This window comes from Eublepharis macularius, chromosome 5, assembly GCF_028583425.1.
Source record: "Eublepharis macularius isolate TG4126 chromosome 5, MPM_Emac_v1.0, whole genome shotgun sequence".
NCBI classification, from domain to species: domain Eukaryota; kingdom Metazoa; phylum Chordata; class Lepidosauria; order Squamata; family Eublepharidae; genus Eublepharis; species Eublepharis macularius.
This window is the reverse complement of record NC_072794.1, coordinates 120,839,226-120,857,269: the sequence shown is the minus strand read 5'-3', so window position 1 is coordinate 120,857,269 and position 18,044 is coordinate 120,839,226. Positions and strand designations below refer to the sequence as shown.

General features: G+C 45.3%; 1 protein-coding gene across 1 annotated transcript; it reads left to right on the top strand.

The window, feature by feature from the left end:
* The first annotated feature begins 9,672 nt into the window (after nucleotides 1-9,672).
* ADORA3 (adenosine A3 receptor) lies at nucleotides 9,673-11,857 on the top strand. The gene is made up of 2 exons (XM_054980430.1): nucleotides 9,673-9,995; nucleotides 11,260-11,857. Exons 1-2 carry the CDS (start codon nucleotides 9,673-9,675, stop codon nucleotides 11,855-11,857), a joined length of 921 nt encoding a protein of 306 aa, XP_054836405.1.
* Nucleotides 11,858-18,044: the final 6,187 nt, after the last annotated feature.

Sequence of the window (18,044 nt, the reverse complement as noted above, 5' to 3'; positions counted from 1 at the left end):
TTATCTTGATAGGTTCCCAGGTACATATGTGCATGTACGCGCACACACGCCATTCACTACAGCAACTGAGGCCTTTCAAGGAAAATAACAACCTTCTCCTACTATTTGCTCTGAGAAGGGAACTTACAGAAACAGAAATGTTGTAATCTAACCTCAAAGGAAGTTACAAACTTCTTTAAAAGATGAAATGTTTTTGAGCGTTTTGAACATTTTTTTTTTTACTTCAGACAAAACATTTAGAAAATGGAAGTGTGACACGAAGCAGCCACTGCTTCGTCTCTTTGCTCAGCTTCGGCATGGTGGCGAGAGATACACGGCGGATGGACACGGAAAAGGAAACCCTTTCCTCCCGCTCTTGACAGTCACTTCTGGTCTAAGCCTTAACGGGGTTGCCTCTCTGAACTGCTTGCGCGGTCTGCGGACTGCTTTTGCCATAGATATGGCAGTGGTAGCGAGGCACACATAGGGAATGAGAGGAGGAGGAGGAGGAGGTTAGCCATTGCCCTGAGCATTTTGAACACTGATGAAATGCTTCAGGGCATATACTGATATTCTAGTTTCAATTTAAATTCAGCAGAACTTTGAAAATGTAGTCAAAATAACTGGCCAAATATTTCACATCCATCCTCTCCCTTCAAGGAGAGGGTAGTAACCTTTACAGGATGTACTTGGAAGGCAGAACATATCTCTGGAGACTTATGGAGTCTGTTGTTATAATCGGTTTATTTGCAAATGTTTCGTACGCTAGCCTTGTTGTGGTGAGCATTTGTTTTGGGCAGAAGACAATACTCTTCACCCCAGTTGTCTATCTGTATGTCATTGAAAAAACACTTTCTAGTCTAAAATAGATTATATGTTGACAATTACTATGGGATGGTAGAATTAAGCACATAATTAGTGTTTGTCTCAAAACAATGCCAGTCTGACTCCCTGAAATTCAAAACCATGAAATCCTCTGACAGCAAAAAGTAAACTGTTACTATTCAACTCTTCTTGCGTCAAGATCAAGAAACAATGCATGATCACGTCACTCTCTGGAGTAATGCTAACATGTTGCCTTGAGAGTGCTTCCGCGCTTCTCAGTGGGCCAGTTTGGGCACCAAAAAGGCTGAATTGGGTCAGTTTGGGGCCAAAATCAGTCCGCTTAGAAGCACATGTGCACTTCAGGGCTTGTGCTATGACATCACTTCCTGGAAGTGGCGGAATTGCGCAGACCAGGAGCATGAACTAGGAGCAAAACAACAGTGAGTGCTGGGTCCCTCCCTCCCCCACCAGGAAGTTAAGCTGACTTGGCAACCCTAGGTATTACCCATGCATATTTGTTGACCATTTTACTGTATTGTTGGGGCCTAACTTCACTAACTTCCCATAGGCCAAATTTAGAAAGTGAAAATTGAATTGGTTTTCTAATGTGCTGCATTATCCACATCACACACCACAAGGAGGACATAGGGTTCCCAAGTTCCAGAGATCACTTCCCCTTGAGAAAATGGCTGCCTTGTTGTAAGGTGGACTCTGTGGTATTATACCCGGAGGAGTTCCTTCCCATCTCCAGCCACCATATCCCCAGGCTCCAATCCCCCCAAACTCCAGGAATTTCCCAGTCCAGAGTTGGCAACCCTAGAAGGATATTAAAACCACAGCAGCATTAGCAATTTGTACTATCTTCAGGTTTGATAATGAGACTTTCCTCAAGATGAGAATTCAGGAAATCGGTGAGTGAGTGAGCATTTACAAAAATTTGGTCTGCCAGTACAAAAGTTATGGATTTCCCAAACTGTCTTCCAGCACTATATGAGATATCTGTTTGTCTTCTCCCAAGATACTGACTTTAGAAAAAAGCAGTCTGACCTCTGATGTCTGTATTGAAATGAAAGTTCAAAATAATATTGTTTTAAATCTTAATCTGCTTTATAAGAACCATGTTTTGCTGTTTCTTGTATATAGCATAATAAATTGTATATGTAGATTTGATAGATTGCAAATTATTTTTAGATAACCACATAGGCGCAAACCTTTCAAGGGAAGAGGAATGTCTTTCCTTGGGAAGCACTCTCTCAGCATCAGTAAATGGAAAATTAAACCTTCACCTACCCACCAATTTCTCACGCCCCTTTGTTTTGCCACATTTCAGATACATGCTTGCAAGACTTTATTGTATGAGCTTAATCTCAATGTCAGGGCTCCAGCTTTGCACGCAGAAAGTCCCAGGTTCACGCTCTGTCATATGTAGTTAAAAGAATCACATGCATCTGGTGATGAGAAAGAACTTTGTCTGGAAGAGTTGCCAGTCCAAGTAGATGGAGCTGAGATAGCTGGACCAAAGACTGGGCATTATGTCAGACAGGGAAACCTCTAGTTCATCTTCATAGCTTCTGTGCAGGCACACGTTGAGACTGTGCACACGCAGGTCAGCCACAGAAAAGATTTTCAGAGCTTTCTTGAAGACTAGGAGCATCCTCCCTGCTGGCGAGGTGAATGATGGCAGGGGGTGGAGGGTGACAGTGGGGGCCCCCCACTATCAGTGACGTAGCGCGGGTTGCTAGCACTTGGGGCAACTCCCAGCGCATGCGCTCCTGGGACCACGCAATGATGTCACTTCCGGGAAGTGAAAACATTCTGCCCCCCCGGGAGCACTCCCGCAATTTGGGCCCGCTCATGTCCCTGCCCCTTACCTGGCAGTCCTCCACCACAACTGATAGCCCCCCAGGAGCACTCCCACGATTTGGACCCGCTTGCCTCCCTGCCCCTTACTTGGCAGTCCTTCGGCACAGCTGCCCACTCCGCTGCCGCCAACTTGGTGCACTCCTTGGCCAGCAGCTGCTGCAAGAGAGCCAGCTCAGTGCCCAGCGAGCCAGCCACCCCATAAGCGCAGCAGGCGGCATGGGCAGCCTCCTGTGGATACAGTGCAGGCTCTCCTTGGTGTGGTGCCCCCTAAAGATTTTGTGCCCAAGGCGACGGCCCCTCTAGCCCCCCCCCCCACACACACACTCTGCCACTGCCCACTATCCTGGGGGACTGGTAACTCTAATCCTGTTGCTGGGGTCATTCCTACATGACACCATTTCTAACAAGAGCCAGTTTAATAGAGTAGTTAGAGTGTTGGGCTGGGATCTGGGAGATCCAGATTCTCATGCCATTCTGCTTGAAAGGCTTGCCTGTAGCCTTGAGCCCATTGCATTCTCTCTGACAGGCATTAGCCTTCTCCCTGCTGCCTCAAACCCGTCAGCATTCATTTCATTTTTCTACTCTTACAATGACTGAACAATAATTTTAAAATACCTTTCAGCTGAAAACTCTGTGTTTGCCATGCTTCCTTGATGTGGTCTGTTTGCTTAAAGTAAAGAAAGAGATCAGATTTTCTATTTTCCCCTAAGGAGGACTTGGGGGTAGCTGGGGAGGCTATTTTTCAACCAGATGACAACAAAATTGCAGTGGATCATCTTCTGACTGTCCTTTAAAGAACCTCCAAGTTTCAAGCAAATTGGCCAAAAAGTTTAATTTCTAAAGACCCCTGAACAATCAGTGGGAAAGAAAATTCTCCAACACAGCCACCCACCACTGTTACTTTTGGTGGGTGGCTGGGTTAGTTCCCCCATTTTTAATCATTTCACATTTGTTTGGTAAACCTAGCTTCCCCCTCTCAGGTTTGCAGAAACCTATACTCTAGCCCCCCCTGAGTGGTCCCGTTGTGTGAATTCTTCATCTAAACTGGCAAGGGGGGCACTTACGGCTTTCAGATAGTAATAGGTTGCCATCAGCTCCCAGTTGGGAAATTCTTGGAGATTTTAGGGGTGGATCCTAGGGATGGTGGGCTTTAGGGAGGAAAGGGACCTCAGCACAGTATAATGCCATAAAGTCCACCCTCCAAAGGAGCTTCTTTTCTCCAGGGGGACTGATCTCTGTGGCCTGTAGATCAGCTGCAACTCTGAGAGATCTCCAGCCGCCACCTGGAGGTTAGCAATCCTAGATCAGAGATATGGATATGCAGTGACTCCATGGAAGAGCAGAGGTTGCAAACTGTGAATTCAGAGTACCTCTGGTTTCATTTTAAAAGGTAGGCCATTTTTCCAGTAGGCCATAACTGAAGTTCAACAATTGATCTTTTAAAAAAAATTCTGCCCTTTTAAGAGAATTTTTTCACATCTAAGAGCTCAGTGCTTCTTCCCTTAGGATGTTAGAGGCAGTTGAGCATCAGGGGGATGGAGAGATCGGCTTGCTGAAGCTTCTAAACGTGCACTCAGTTATTTTTGGTGTGTACTCACGATTTATATAAAGCTTAGTACCACCTTCTTGGGTTTATACTGCATTACTGCAGTCATGGTTCACCGTGGATAGAAATCCTCCCTACTCAGAAAACTCATTATGTTCCTTTCTTGTGCAACCCAGAGTAGTTGCTATGGTCCCATGACAGTTACCACAGTTCTTTATAACTAAGCAGGAAGTTCAAGAAGGACCAGTAAGTGAAAGCTGCAAGCAGAGGCAGACATGCAGGAGCCCTCTGTGATTATGTGAGATCAGAATGCAGTAGGGTGCATTTCCACAGCTCAAAGTAAAGTCTTCACAAACATTCCCTGAGATAACATAGATAAGACTCCACAGCAGAGGGACATCTCATTGGATGAATGGAATTGCAGTATGGAGGAAAAGCTATGGACCATTTTTATAAACACCCAAAGCTGATCTATCTTGCATTCTGAAATGTTAAGTACTCAACTGTTCGTCTTCCTCTGAAGCTAAACTGCTTTCAGCATATGTTACTAGTGGTGAACAAACTGGGCTTCATCCATCAGTAGACAAAGTAGCACAACTGAGAGCTCTGGAGCATGGGACAAGATTTTACTTTGAATGCATGCAAGGAAGTTAAATATGGAGAACTAGAGAACGCCAGGCTAGACCAGACAGAGACTCAGTTAGCATTACTGGTTACTTCCCCATCATCAAAGCACTGGCCACTGAATTATCCATAATGTCTGCATTTCCGATCCAGTTAGAACGAAGAGAACAACAACTGCCAACTATTGTGGCAGTCTTAGATATCAATAATGGAGTTATTCCACACTGTACTGTCCGTCCCAGGAAAATGCTTTCAGAATTTTCAGAGAGGCATGTATAGAAACAGGAATCCTTGCAGAAGGCTCTGCCAGGCTCTTGATCCAAGGGGCAGTCTTAGGGTCTGGTAACACACGCTCTAAACTTGTGTGTGATTGGGGCAGACCCCAGCTCAGTTCAAGTTTAATGTGTGACCACACTCACCTTCAAAAGGGTTTGGAGGATGAGGGTTCCCGCGCATGTGCGCAGAGGCAGGAGAGGCTTTGTTTCTGTCCCTGCTTTCCACCAAGCATGCTTTTGGGGTGGGCTTTTTCTCTTTTCCTCACGTTTACCCAGGAGACACATGGAACATATGTGTGGGCGCACATTACGCTTGACTTCAGTTGGGGTTCCCCCAATCACACCTGAGTTTAGTGGATGTGAAACCAGACTCTCAGTGATTCTGGGACCCCAGGCAAAAATCCAGGATGTGGCTCAAGAATTACTGCCACCCTCTGCCAAGCCCCCAGCTGCACCTACCCCTGCCACTCAGGTCCAAGCAAGGGTTTTCACCCTGTGTGAGGTGGTGAAGCTGCTGCCGCCACCAGAAGCCATCTGCCTGAGTCTCAGGTAGAGCTGCTACAAGTGGGAACTACTGCCGAGACAGCTGCCCCCTCCATGATGGGAGTGGGGCCTTGATCAGTCAGGGACCCCCAGCTGCCCCTGTTGCCCATTAAGACTGCCCCTGCTCAATGGCAAAACACACTCACAAAGCACTTGAGAGTGGTTTGGACAGAGTTCATTTTTTGGATGCAAAGAAACCCTTGAGGGGGGGAATCAAACACTGACACAGTTTTAGTGGATGAGTACAACAAGGCTTTGTGCTGTGACAGCAACTGTGACAGCCTGATCTAGTCAAGACTTTTTTCAGTTGAGGAACCCATGGAAACAATTCTTCTTGAGCTGGGAATAGAGAAATGCCAGCACTTTGGATGTTACACATTGTGGTAAATGTCTTGCTTACCCTTCTGCATGCTTCTCATAAGCAGAACAGGAACTGCATCTACTGCATCTTTTGTCCCATGACAGATTTTGTATATAACAAAATAAATTAAGCCAGATTATGCCCACGTACTGTGCACATATGACCCATCTTGCAGAGCAACATCCTGAGGTTTATGAAATGTTCAAGGACAAAAGCTTCTCCGTCCAGGTCTCTGGTAGCAATCCCTTAGGGCACAAGAGCCAGTGTGAGGTAGTGGTTAGAGTGTCAAACTAGGATCTGGGCGCACCAGCTTCAGTTCCCAGTCTGCCATGGAAGTGTGCTGGGTAACTGGCCCAGTCATATATTCTCAGCCTAACCTACGTCATAAGGTTGTTGTGAGTTTAAAAAAATGGAGGAGAGGAGAATGATGTAGGCCACTTTTGGTCTCCACTGAGGAGAGAGGCAGGATATAAATAAAATAAAAAATAAAAAATAAAAAAATAAAAAGATCCAATTCTCACTGGGGCATGGCTCAAGGGTAGACATGGGCACGGGCCAAAAAAATTTAACGAACCAGCGGTTCGTGGTTCGGTGCCGTTGATGAACCCAAATTAGCAAACCGCAATGAACTTTTCCCGTTGCTGAACCGGTTCGAGGTTCATGGGTGTCAGAACGGCCCCCGTTGGACTTAGAAAGCCCATATTCACGGGGAGTGTTTAGCAGGCTCTCCTCCAGCGAGCACCCAAGTTTGGTCAAGATTGCAAGAGGGATCTTGGAGTTATACCCTCTCCAATCCGAGGCCCCCTGGAAAGTCCCACTTGATACAATTAGAGCCACCAGTTGACCTTGGCCCAGTGTACAAGGGGTGTACTCAAAGGCAGGCCACCTCCCCTCTAGGAGGTGGGGGTCTGGCCGCTCGCCGGTGACACCCCCCATGTGCCCGCCCACCAGGCGTCAGAGGAGCGCGCTCTTATTCCTGGCGCAGGCTAGAAGATGGGTGATGGCGGCGGCGGCTGGGCCTGGTGGGCACGGGGAGGCGGGGGGTCTTGGAAGTGGGAAGATCCCCCAGCAACCATGGGGCCTCATCCAAGGGTTCCATTGAGGGACATCCACCCTGAAAGAGTGCGCAGACTGCTGTGGCAGAGGCTTCTCTGCTCCCCCTGCATCACAGTGGAGGCTGTTGCCAACAACAATCACCTTCCTGCCTTTGAGGAAAGGACGTGACTGGTCGTGGCATTACCCATTCACCCCTGCCTGGAGGGGATAGCCGTTGCTGTTGACAGGGGATGCCGAGCTGTACAATTTTATGCGCAACAGCAGCGGAGCTGCCCCTCATGGCCAAAACCACCACTGGCAGACATCACCCATCTTCCTGCCTTCGCAGAAAGGACGTGACTGGTCGTGGGACCCATTCCCCCCATGCACAGAGAGGACAGCAGGTGCACATGGATAGGGGTGCACCGTGCTGCACAACTATACACACAACAGCTGCTGAGCTGCCCTTCATGGCCAAAACCACTACTGGCAGACATCAACCACCTACCTGCCTTCGGGGAAAGGACATGGCTGGTCGTGGCATTACCCATTCACCCCTGCCCAGAGGGGACAGCTGCAGGCAGAGACCACAGGCTTGGGTGATGCCTCTTCAGGTGCCTAGTCAGGGTTGTGGATGAAAAGTGCTTCAGGTCATTGCCCCTGTGCACCAGGCCATCATACACACAGCACTGCAGCACACGGGGGTCAGTCAGAAGGGCCCAAAAGTGTCTCCATACATTGAGGTTGAACCGTGGCCCGCTAACGGTTCCAGGAGAGGGAGGATGAAGGATTATTGGCTGTGCCACGGAGCTGGCAATGGAAGACGGAGTAATGAGTAGACTGCAGGCAGGGACAGCACCACCGGTAGTTTGGGATGGGGACGGGCTGGATGTTTCCTCGAACCCCAACCATTCCTCCAAGGATCCCCCGGCCTCCTCCTCCTCAGACATTTTCAAGAATTCCTCTTCCACTGGCGGCAAGAGCTCTTCGGCCTCCTCCACAGCCACAACAGGTGATTTTTTGGGAGCGGGAGTCTCTGCTGCTCCAGAGCCCTGCACAGCACTGCTTCCCATGGTGCAACTGGGACAATCTCTGCACTTCCCCCCACAACCACTCTTGTCTACCACACGAAGCCTCATAGTGCCAGCAAACAAGAATTGAGGAGAGAAGAGATGACATTGTGAGCCCTCAGCCAAGGTGCCCACTGAGCTTGGCCCCAGAGCCTGGCAGCAGCCTTGGCACCAGAGGGAGGGAGGGACTAGAGCCCTAGCCCACCACTCCCACAGACCTGACCTAATCAGTCACTGATTAATAATAATCAATGTGAGCCCTAAGCCGAGGTGCCCATTGAGCTAGGCCCCAGAGCCAGGCAGCAGCCCTGGAACCAGAGGAGATAGATGCCTATCCCCAAAATCCAAGCTCAATTAAACTCTCTCTGTCTCTCTCCCCAAAGGCTAGCAAGTAGCAAGCAACAGCTCTCTCTCACTCCACTGCTCGCTGAAAGTGAAAGCCAGCCTAGGAACGCAGTGCTTTTTATAAGCTAAGGTCCCATTGAGCAACGCAGGAGGTCTATGGTTGGCCATCAGAGCTGCCTATCAGGGTTTTCAGGGATGAGATTGGAGTGCCCATGGCTACAGAATACCCCCTTCCCCCTTCCTTCCCCGGGTGTCTTCTCCCAGGTTGTAACCACTTTGCAGCTCCATGGTTGGAAGGAAGACCTGCTGATCAAGGTAAGCTGGGCTTCCATTTGGGTTTCCAGAGCGACAGAAGGAGTGCAGACAGAGTTCAGGCATTCCTCCAGCTCTGTTTCCAAGGGAATTGATTGCTGGTGCCTGACTGCCTGGCTTCACAAACCACGGAAGAACGCACCAACCGCACCTCTAACAAACGCTGGTTTGTTGGCTGTGGACAATCACGAACTGCCGGATTGCGAATAGACGATCGGGCAGTTCGTGGGTTTTTTTGGTTCGTAATGCGGTTCGTGCCCATGTCTACTCAAGGGTACTGCACCTTGTTGGCACGGAATGGAAACTAGAATCCAAAGATGAGACCAAGAAGATGGTTGTACACGGGATAGCGGGTCTGCCAGCACCCGAGGTCATACATTTTGCAAGCAGTCAAAATACACTGATAGGGTTCAACTTAAGGGGTGTGTGTGTTTAATTAATGTTCATACTATTTTTTTTTCAATTACAGATTTTTCAAAGTGACAAGGGAGCATTTGCCACACAAACCCTCTCACCCACATCTTTACAGTCTGAAGTACTACACTGCAGAATTCTATCCGCTTACTCTATAAAAGGTACCTTATACCTCACTGTTGGGGATACTTTCATCATATAGTTATGAAATATAAAGAGCCTTTAGAAGCCGTTAAAATCATATCTGTCATTAAGTCATGAAACCACAAAGTGCTGCTTCCTCTTCAAAACTTCACTTCCTAAGAACTTCACTTATTGACAAGGAAATGTGATAATTAGTTCTGAGCAATGTGTGAATGTGGAGATATCAGCGGATGCTCTATAGTAGTATTCCAAGTTGGGTGGTTCAGTCATCAAAGCTGATGCCAGAGGCTCCAGTTTCATGCCTCTCATCTTGAAGAGAAGTTCTCCATTACCAAGATGGGGACTGATGGGCTTTACATTTTCCTGGAGTCTGTGATTGCTGTGCTTGCTATCTTGGGTAATATCCTAGTCATCTGGGTTGTGAAGCTAAATTCAGCTTGCCGGACAACGACCTGCTACTTCATTATCTCACTAGCACTGGCAGATATTGCAGTTGGGCTTGCGGCACCATTAGCCATCGTGGTGGATTTAGATGTCACACTCCCGTTCGAAGCCTGCCTCTTCATGTGCTGCTTGCTGGTAGCTTTTACTCAGACCTCGATCATGTCCTTGCTTGCTATTGCAGTCGACAGATACCTGAGAGTAAGGTTCCTTACCCGGTGAGTTATACTTGTTAAAGATACTACTTTTTCATCAAAGATTGTTTGGGTATTTGGGTTTAAAGATGTGTATGTTGATACTCATAGGACAGTTTGTAGTTTCTGTTGGCAGAAGCTGATCTGAATGCTGACCTGTGAGACTTGTCCTTCCCATTACCAAACAAGTGGGGTGTATAGGAAGGAGTGTGTGAGAGTGTGTTATGTGCCATCAAGTCGTTTCCATTTTATGGCGATCCTGTGAATTAATTACCTCCAAAACATCCTATCACTGACAGCTTTGCTCAAGTCTTGCAAATTGTGAGGCTGTGGGAGGAGACGGGCTGAAATCCACTTTCAGCTAGGATGCTCTCTCGTTAGCCATGGGCAAGTCACTCTTTTTCCAGTGTAGCTTATCTCATAGAGCTGTTACGAAGAAAAAATGAAGGGGAGACTTAACATACACGGTCCTGATGACCTCCTTGGAAGAACAGTAGAATAAAAGTGGGTCAAGATGGAATTGCTGTTGGTAGGATTTAAGCTTAGTGTTGTCCTGAAAGGGGGAAATTTTGGCTTGAGTATGTTGGTATAAAAATTGTATGTATTTGATTTCTTCCAAGATTAGGTCTACGTGTATTGTACTCCAACTAGATTATTTCTTCACAACTGAGTGAGGGTAGATTATACTAATAGTGATTGATAGTACCCAAGGTGAGCTTCTTAATTGAATGAGATTTGGCCATGGCAGCACAGCCCTTCTAAACCCAGTAAAGTTAATGGACTTAAAAGGGTATAAATCTGTTTGGGAATGAGCTCCCTCAGGATAGGTGTTCTAGTTTGCCATTGTAACTACTACACTAGTCTGGGAGGGATCAAGAAGGATATGGATGCTTGAGTATGTGTGTGAGGTGTTTGCATTGATCATAACCACCATTTCACTGGGCCGACAGGACAGTAAGATTTCAGTGCCCACCCTTAGCTATTTTTTAAGATTAGATAGTAAGGAAGAAATAATTTTAAGAGTATTTGCTGTGGCTCCTTTATTATACCTTGCAATAACTGTAGAAAAGTTATAACTGTATATCCAAATCACTTTTTAGGTTTAAGCAGCTATTGGTGTGCCTTTTGTGGCTCACATATAAAACTACTTCTTTTATCTTATTTTTACACAGACAAGTAATTTGCAAACTAGTGAGATATAGCCAAGAGTAGAGGCACTCATAAAAACAAATGCAAGTGGTCTAGGTTTATTTGATACGGAGTTCCATTTTTTTCCTCTTGAACGCAGGTATAGGATATTAACCAGCCAGAAAAGAATTCAGATGGCTCTGGGAACAGTCTGGCTGCTGTCCCTGCTGGTGGGGTTTATACCCATCTTTGGATGGGCACAAAAAAACCCAACGGACTTTGAAAACTCAAGCTCCAAGGAATGTCATTTCACCAAAGTAATGAAGATGGACTACATGGTGTATGTCAGCTTCTTTGTTGGCACCTTTATCCCATTGATCATCATGGGTGTCCTCTATGCAAAGGTCTTCTCTATCATCCGAACAAAGCTAAGACAATGGCCAACAAATGTCAGAGAAAGAAGAATGTTTTACAAGAGGGAGTTTAGAACAGCCAAGTATTTGGTTCTGGTCCTCTTCTTATATGCTGTGTGTTGGCTTCCTCTGTGTATCCTGAACTGTATTCATCATTTCCACCCTGCTCTTGAGATCCCCAATTATGTATGGTACATGGGCATCCTTCTCACCCACTCAAATTCAGTCATGAACCCCATTGTCTATGCTTTTAAGATAAAGAAGTTCAGAGAAACATGCATCCTGATTTTAAGAACTTATATCCTCTGCAAGGATCCTGAACATGCACTTAACAGTACTTCTTAACATGGGAAGCTGTCAGACTGTTGCTCTTGTGAGCTGGGTATTGCCAGTTCTGAACATGTCTCTCTGAAGTGGCAGGCGAAGCACATTGTAAGCCCTACAGAAAACTTGTCTCAATTGGTTGTCACATATATGAATTGAAGATTTTGTATATCCAAAGTATGTTCTGTACCAGTGTGCTAATTCCTCCCCAGGTCATCAGAGCAAGACATAAAACTGGGCAGGAATAAACAGTACACATTTAAGGTACAGCCAGAATGTTACTTTTATCACCCTTTTACCCATGTTTTATCCTACAGCGTTGAAAGTTCAGTTATAAGCTCTTTAAGGCAGAGATATTTCCCCCCCATGGCCTTCTGTTCTGTAAATCAAAACAAGCAGCTCCGGTGCTATAATACTGATTCTTCACAATGAAAAACTGCTAGCATGGTGCAGTAGGTGGACTAGGATCTTGGAAGGCTAGGTTCAGTCCTGCCCCCTGCCCCCTTCACTCCAGCACAGATATTTGCTGGATGATCTTGGGCCAGTCACACACTCTCAGCCAAATCTACCTTCCAAACAGTTACTGGTATGAAGATAAAGTGGAGGGAGAATGATGTTTTAAGTCTCTTTTTTATTCCCAGTTGGAACCCCAAGGTATAAACATCAAAATAAAATAACCAAGTGATAAACGGAAGATTTGGGATGAAATCATTTGAAATTAGGCTTCCTAGCAAATGCCTACCCTGGATGAGAAACTGCAGGCAGTGAGAGCCAGTGTTGTGTTGTGGCAGTGTCAGAGTGGGATCTAGGAGACCCATGTGCAAATCCCCACTATGCCATGGAAGTTCACTAGGGGACCTGGGGTCAGGTCATACAATCTCAGCCTAATCTCCCTTGCAGAGTTGTTATGAGGATGAAATGAGGAGAGGAGAATGATGTAAGCTGCTTTATGTCACCACTGGGGAGAAAGAAGGGAAATAAATAAATAAACGATCAAGTGATCCTCGCCATCTCTTCCGTTCTTCCACTAATTGAATGCAGGTCAGGTGGGCAAAAACAGAATTAAAATTTTAAAAGCTGATTTTTCAAATCCATCCTTAAAACTCATGATCCCAGGTGTCATAGACCTCCACAAAAAAGACAAAGTGAGATGGATAGTTAGTTTTCTTCTGAGTGATGTACATAATGTATTATTTCAGCTGGAACCACTGGATTCAGCATTAGTATGTTCATTGAGCTTTGTCAGCAGGCAACCAACCCACTTAAGGAACAAGCACCACTGAGCTACTTCCCATGACAAATTATGTAGTCCTTGCAAAAATACTCCTAGGCAGGTTAGTCTCTTGCCATGAAAATCCTACCGGGATCGCCATAAGTCAATTCTGACTTGAGGTAGGGATGCCAGACCCCAGGCAGGGGTGGGGGATTCCCCACCCCCCACCCCCCACTTACCACCAGCACCTGCCACACCTTTAAAATACACTTGTTATAGAGTAAGGATTCTACTACACTGTAAATTATGAAAAAGGACCTCAAGGACTGCTGAAGCACAAGATGAGTGTCATTGATACTGATGATACTCTACCTTAGAATCTGAAAATGTTAGAGGTACTGGCCTAGGATTTGATAAAATCACAAACAAACAAGGGGTAAAAATAGTCTGACATTTAAGCTTTTAACAAGTTTAATTCACAGCGAGCAACCAGTGAAACTATTTATCGCTTACCTAATAAAAGATGGTGATGGAACTACTGTTAAAACTAAGAAGCAAGAATCTGGTAACCTTATGATCTGGCACAGTATATTAATACACCAAATTATTAGCAATACAATAGCCAAAAAAGGTGTGTTAGTAGCGCAACTAAAGTCAGGTGAGAGTAAATTTCCTATTATGTATAGTTAATTTGCTGTGCATACACCATCATTTAACACAACTCTGTAGAAGGAACAGTGGGAAACTGCAGATGCATAGAACATGTCCCCTGCACAAGCATGAGCGTTCCCAACCATGGTTCCCTGCTTTTCCAGAAAATTCACTTACGTAGGCCTATTCCATAAATTGTTAACTAAGTCTTGAGACTTAGAAAGTAGTGTTTCTCTAATTCAGGTTTCCCCTTCCTCCACATACTTTGAGTTGTCCCTCCGGGACTCCAAATGAGCTCCTTTTGAGAATGGAAACAAATTAGAAAGTGAATTACAAAAAGTAAAAACAGAAAGCGCTGTCCCACTTCCTGTACATATACCTGTTAGATACTACTAACTTCCTCAATGCAGTTATTAGTAACCAGGAATGTGCACTTTGGGTTTGGGATCCAGGTTCCCAAATCAGACACGATTCGGGATGTTTTGGCATTCCTGAATCAGTCTCAGCATTGCTGAAGCGATTCAGAAATGCTGAAGCAAAGCTTACTGACGCAAAGCTTACCAAAGCAAAAGGAAACAGTGCTTCCATGGCTAGTGGGGCTTTATAGGTGGCTGGGGGTGGCATTTTGCAAGTAAAATGCACCAAATTTGCAGGGGACCCTCTCCTAACCCTCCTCTCAGAACCACCCAAGTTTCAGGGTGATTGGACTTGGGGGGGCATATTATGCCCTCCCAGAATAAGGTGCCCTTATCCACTGCCGATCTCCATTATCATTATCATCTATGGGGAAAATGGGGGATGGATTCCTAGGTGCCTGGGGGTGGCAATTTGCAAGCAAAATGCATCACATTTTCAGGGGACATACACCTACTTGTTCCCTCATGACAACCCAAGTTTCAGGGAGATTGAACATTGGGGGAGCAATGTTATGGTCCCCCAAAGAAGGCACCCCTATCCACCACCTATCTCCATTATTCCCTATGGCCAATGGGTGGGGAAGAGGGGGTTGGAGTGAGTCAGAAGAGGGAGGAAGAAGGGGAACTGGGAAGGGAGGCATGAATCTGAGAGTGGCCAATCCTGCAGCAGTTCTCCTTCCAGCCAATGGAGATTCGCTGAAAGTAGACTGCCTTTTTAAAAATGCTGCAAGGATTTAAATTGGAGGATAGGGGCACCTTCTTTAGGGGGCTATGCCCCCCCTGAAGTCCAATCTTCCTGAAACTTTGCTAGTCATGAGAGGACAGGTAGGTGTATGTCCCCTGAAAATTTGATGCACTTTGCTTGCAAAATGCCACCCCCAGGCACCTAGGAATCCCTCTCCCATTTCCCCCATAGGGTATAATGGAGATCGGTGCTGGATAGGGGCACTTTCTTGTCCAATCTCCCTGAAACTTGGGTGGTGGTCAGAGAAGGGTAAGAAAATGCCCCCCCCAGACCCCCACATAGCCGGGAATGGCATCTCCCATTGGAAACACTAGCTGAACCTTACCTAATTAATCCCAAAGCAGTTAAAATACCTGAAGCAACTTGACTTCCGGTTTGGGATTCATGGAGGTCTAACGCAGCTCAGGGAGCTGGGCTGTCCGTGCCACTGTTTGTGGAGGCTGGAGGGGCACCAACTGCCCGCAGCCCCCTGTTCTCAGGCGGAGAACAGGCAAGTACGCTTAAGAACCTGAGGGCGCGTTGATCTCGGGCGTGAGGGGGGTTCTACACGAGCCCCCGTCCACTCTTGAGGTCCCACCCGAAGAAAGGTTGCCAAAATCTCTGCAGCGGCTCTGGAGTCAGTTTCTGGCATAAGACCTACATACCCAAGCTTCAGTAAACCGAAAAGGGATTAAGAACTAACTGGACACTTGGAAGCAGCGATTACAACCCAAGAGAAACGTCTAAGAAGGTAAAGATTGCTATCTCTCAATACGGGACAGATTATAAAAAGGAATAAAGTGATAAAGAGAATCCAAAAACTGCAAGAGACTTGTTATGTAAAGGAGGAAGTTCCGGCAAATTAAATTTTAAAAAGTGACATTGTAAAGAGAAGTTAAGGTGGAAAATTGACTATTGTTTACATACCTGCGGCTAGGAAGAGTTAGCAGACTGTGAGAAAGTTTTAATATCGCGAGAACTGCTGTGAAAAGAAGAGGAACAGGAAGTACGTCAGAATCATAGAGACTGGCAAGAAGCGGCCTGTTAACAACGGAAGCGGAAGGTCGCCATTTTGAAACAGGGCAAAGCTGTGACTTCAAGGAAAATGGAAGTAGGCCATCTTTGGTGAAGGTAAGGGCGATTGCTTCAATACAAAACCATAGAAAAAAAAAACGCCCGACATTTTGGACTATGCAAACTTTTTTCTTTAAAAAATAAACTGAATCTGGACTATTAAAAATAACAGAAAGCAACAAACTAGCGCCACGGAGTTGAGGAAAAGAGCGGACACGTGGGAGCGAAGCAGAGCTAGCCCCACGATGAAGAAGGAGTGGCAAACCGTGCTGGAGAATCTGGATAAAAAAGTTTCAGAAGGAAATAAAGAGCTTAAAGAAATGATGCAGGAGAATTTTAAGGACTTTAAAGAGGCACTAAAATCGGAGATGGCAGAACTCACAAAAAAAAAAGGATCAAGTACAAAATGACTTGCAAGCTACACAGCAGAGTTAATGTAGTAGAGAACGCGGTTGACACCCTAACAGACGTGCAGAGAACGGAGATGCGAGGAATGAAGGGAAGAATGGCCATAGCTGAATGTAAACAAATGGAAAAGCAACTCAGATTACGCGGGATTCCGGAGATTGTGGAAAAAACAGCCTAAGAGCAGATTACAGAAATTTTGGCGGGTTACTTGGGGAAAGAAGAAGAGGAGGTTGCAGCTCTTCTGGACGTGGCATACAGAATTAACTCAAAACTTGCAGCTCAGAAGAAGTTACCAAGGGATATGATCGTGCAATTTACGACCAGAAACACAAGAGAGTCAATTGTAAGCAAACAGTTTCAGGAACCATTAGAAGTCGACAGGAAGGTGGTGAGAACTTCCCAGAGCGGAAAAAATACAGAGAGCTGGTCCAGATGTTAAAGGATTTGAAAATTAGGTACAGATGGGAAATACCAGAAGGACTGGCATTTGAATTTGGTGGAGTAAGGAGAAATATCAGGTCGGGTCACGAGATGGAAAACTTTATTAGGGACAATGAAAAGGACTTACCAAAAAGTACAAGAATGTGATCATGGAGTGTAAAATAATATCTGGGAATGTAAATGGACTAAATTCACCTTGTAAACGTAAGGCTATTTTCCACTGGCTTTTAAAACAAAAATGTAATATAGTATGTCTCCAAGAGACACATATTAGAAAGCAGGATTTAAAGTATTTGAAATTTGTAAAGCTTGGAAATGAACTTGCTGCAGTCTCCAAAAAGAAGAAGAGAGGAGTTGCGTTGTATATAAAGGAGGAACTGCAGCCAAAATTAATTTTAAGTGATGCAGAAGCTAGATATTTAGCAGTGGAAATAATTTGGAACTCGAAGACGACCTTGGTGATTGGAATTTATGCACCCAATGGTGCGAAAGAAAACTTTTTCAAGGACTTACAAAAACAACTCGATGAGCTGACCTATGATCAAATAATTCTGGCAGGCGACTTCAATGGAGTTACAAACTTGGAAGAAGATAAGAAATCTAAAATTGCACAAAAAAAAGAGGACTTTTGCCAAAGTCGTTTTTTGCGATTAAGGAACAGGAAAGTTTGGAAGATGTATGGAGGAGCCAAAATCCAAAAAACAGACAATATACTTTTTATTCTGCGAGACATGCTACTCTATCAAGAATTGGTATGATCTGGGCTTCCAGAGAACTAATGTTGTGGACTAGAGATGTGGAGATAATGCCTAAGGTAGGCTCAGATCACAATCCTATCATGTGGAAATTTGGGAAAAATACTAAAAGAAGAGGATGGAGAATAAATGAAGACTTGCTGCAGATAGAAGGGAACATGACGTTGCTACGAAAGGAGACCAAGTTCTTTATACAATACAATTTAAATAAGGATGTGTCAACTCATAAGGTATGGGACACTTACAAAGCTGTAATAAGGGGAATATTGATGGACTTGAATGCAAGGGAGAGAAGGAGAAAAGAAGAAAAAAGAAAGGAAATAACTGAAAAAATTAAAGCCAAAGAGATACAACTTAAGACCAGGGAAGAAGCATATATATCAGGATATAAAAATATTGCAGGAGCAACTGACGGCAATGAATAACAAAGAATTGGAGTGGGATTTGAAAAAAATGAATCAAAAAACATTTGAAGGTGCAAATAAACCTGGCAAATATCTAGCTTGGCAACTAAAAAAGAAAAACG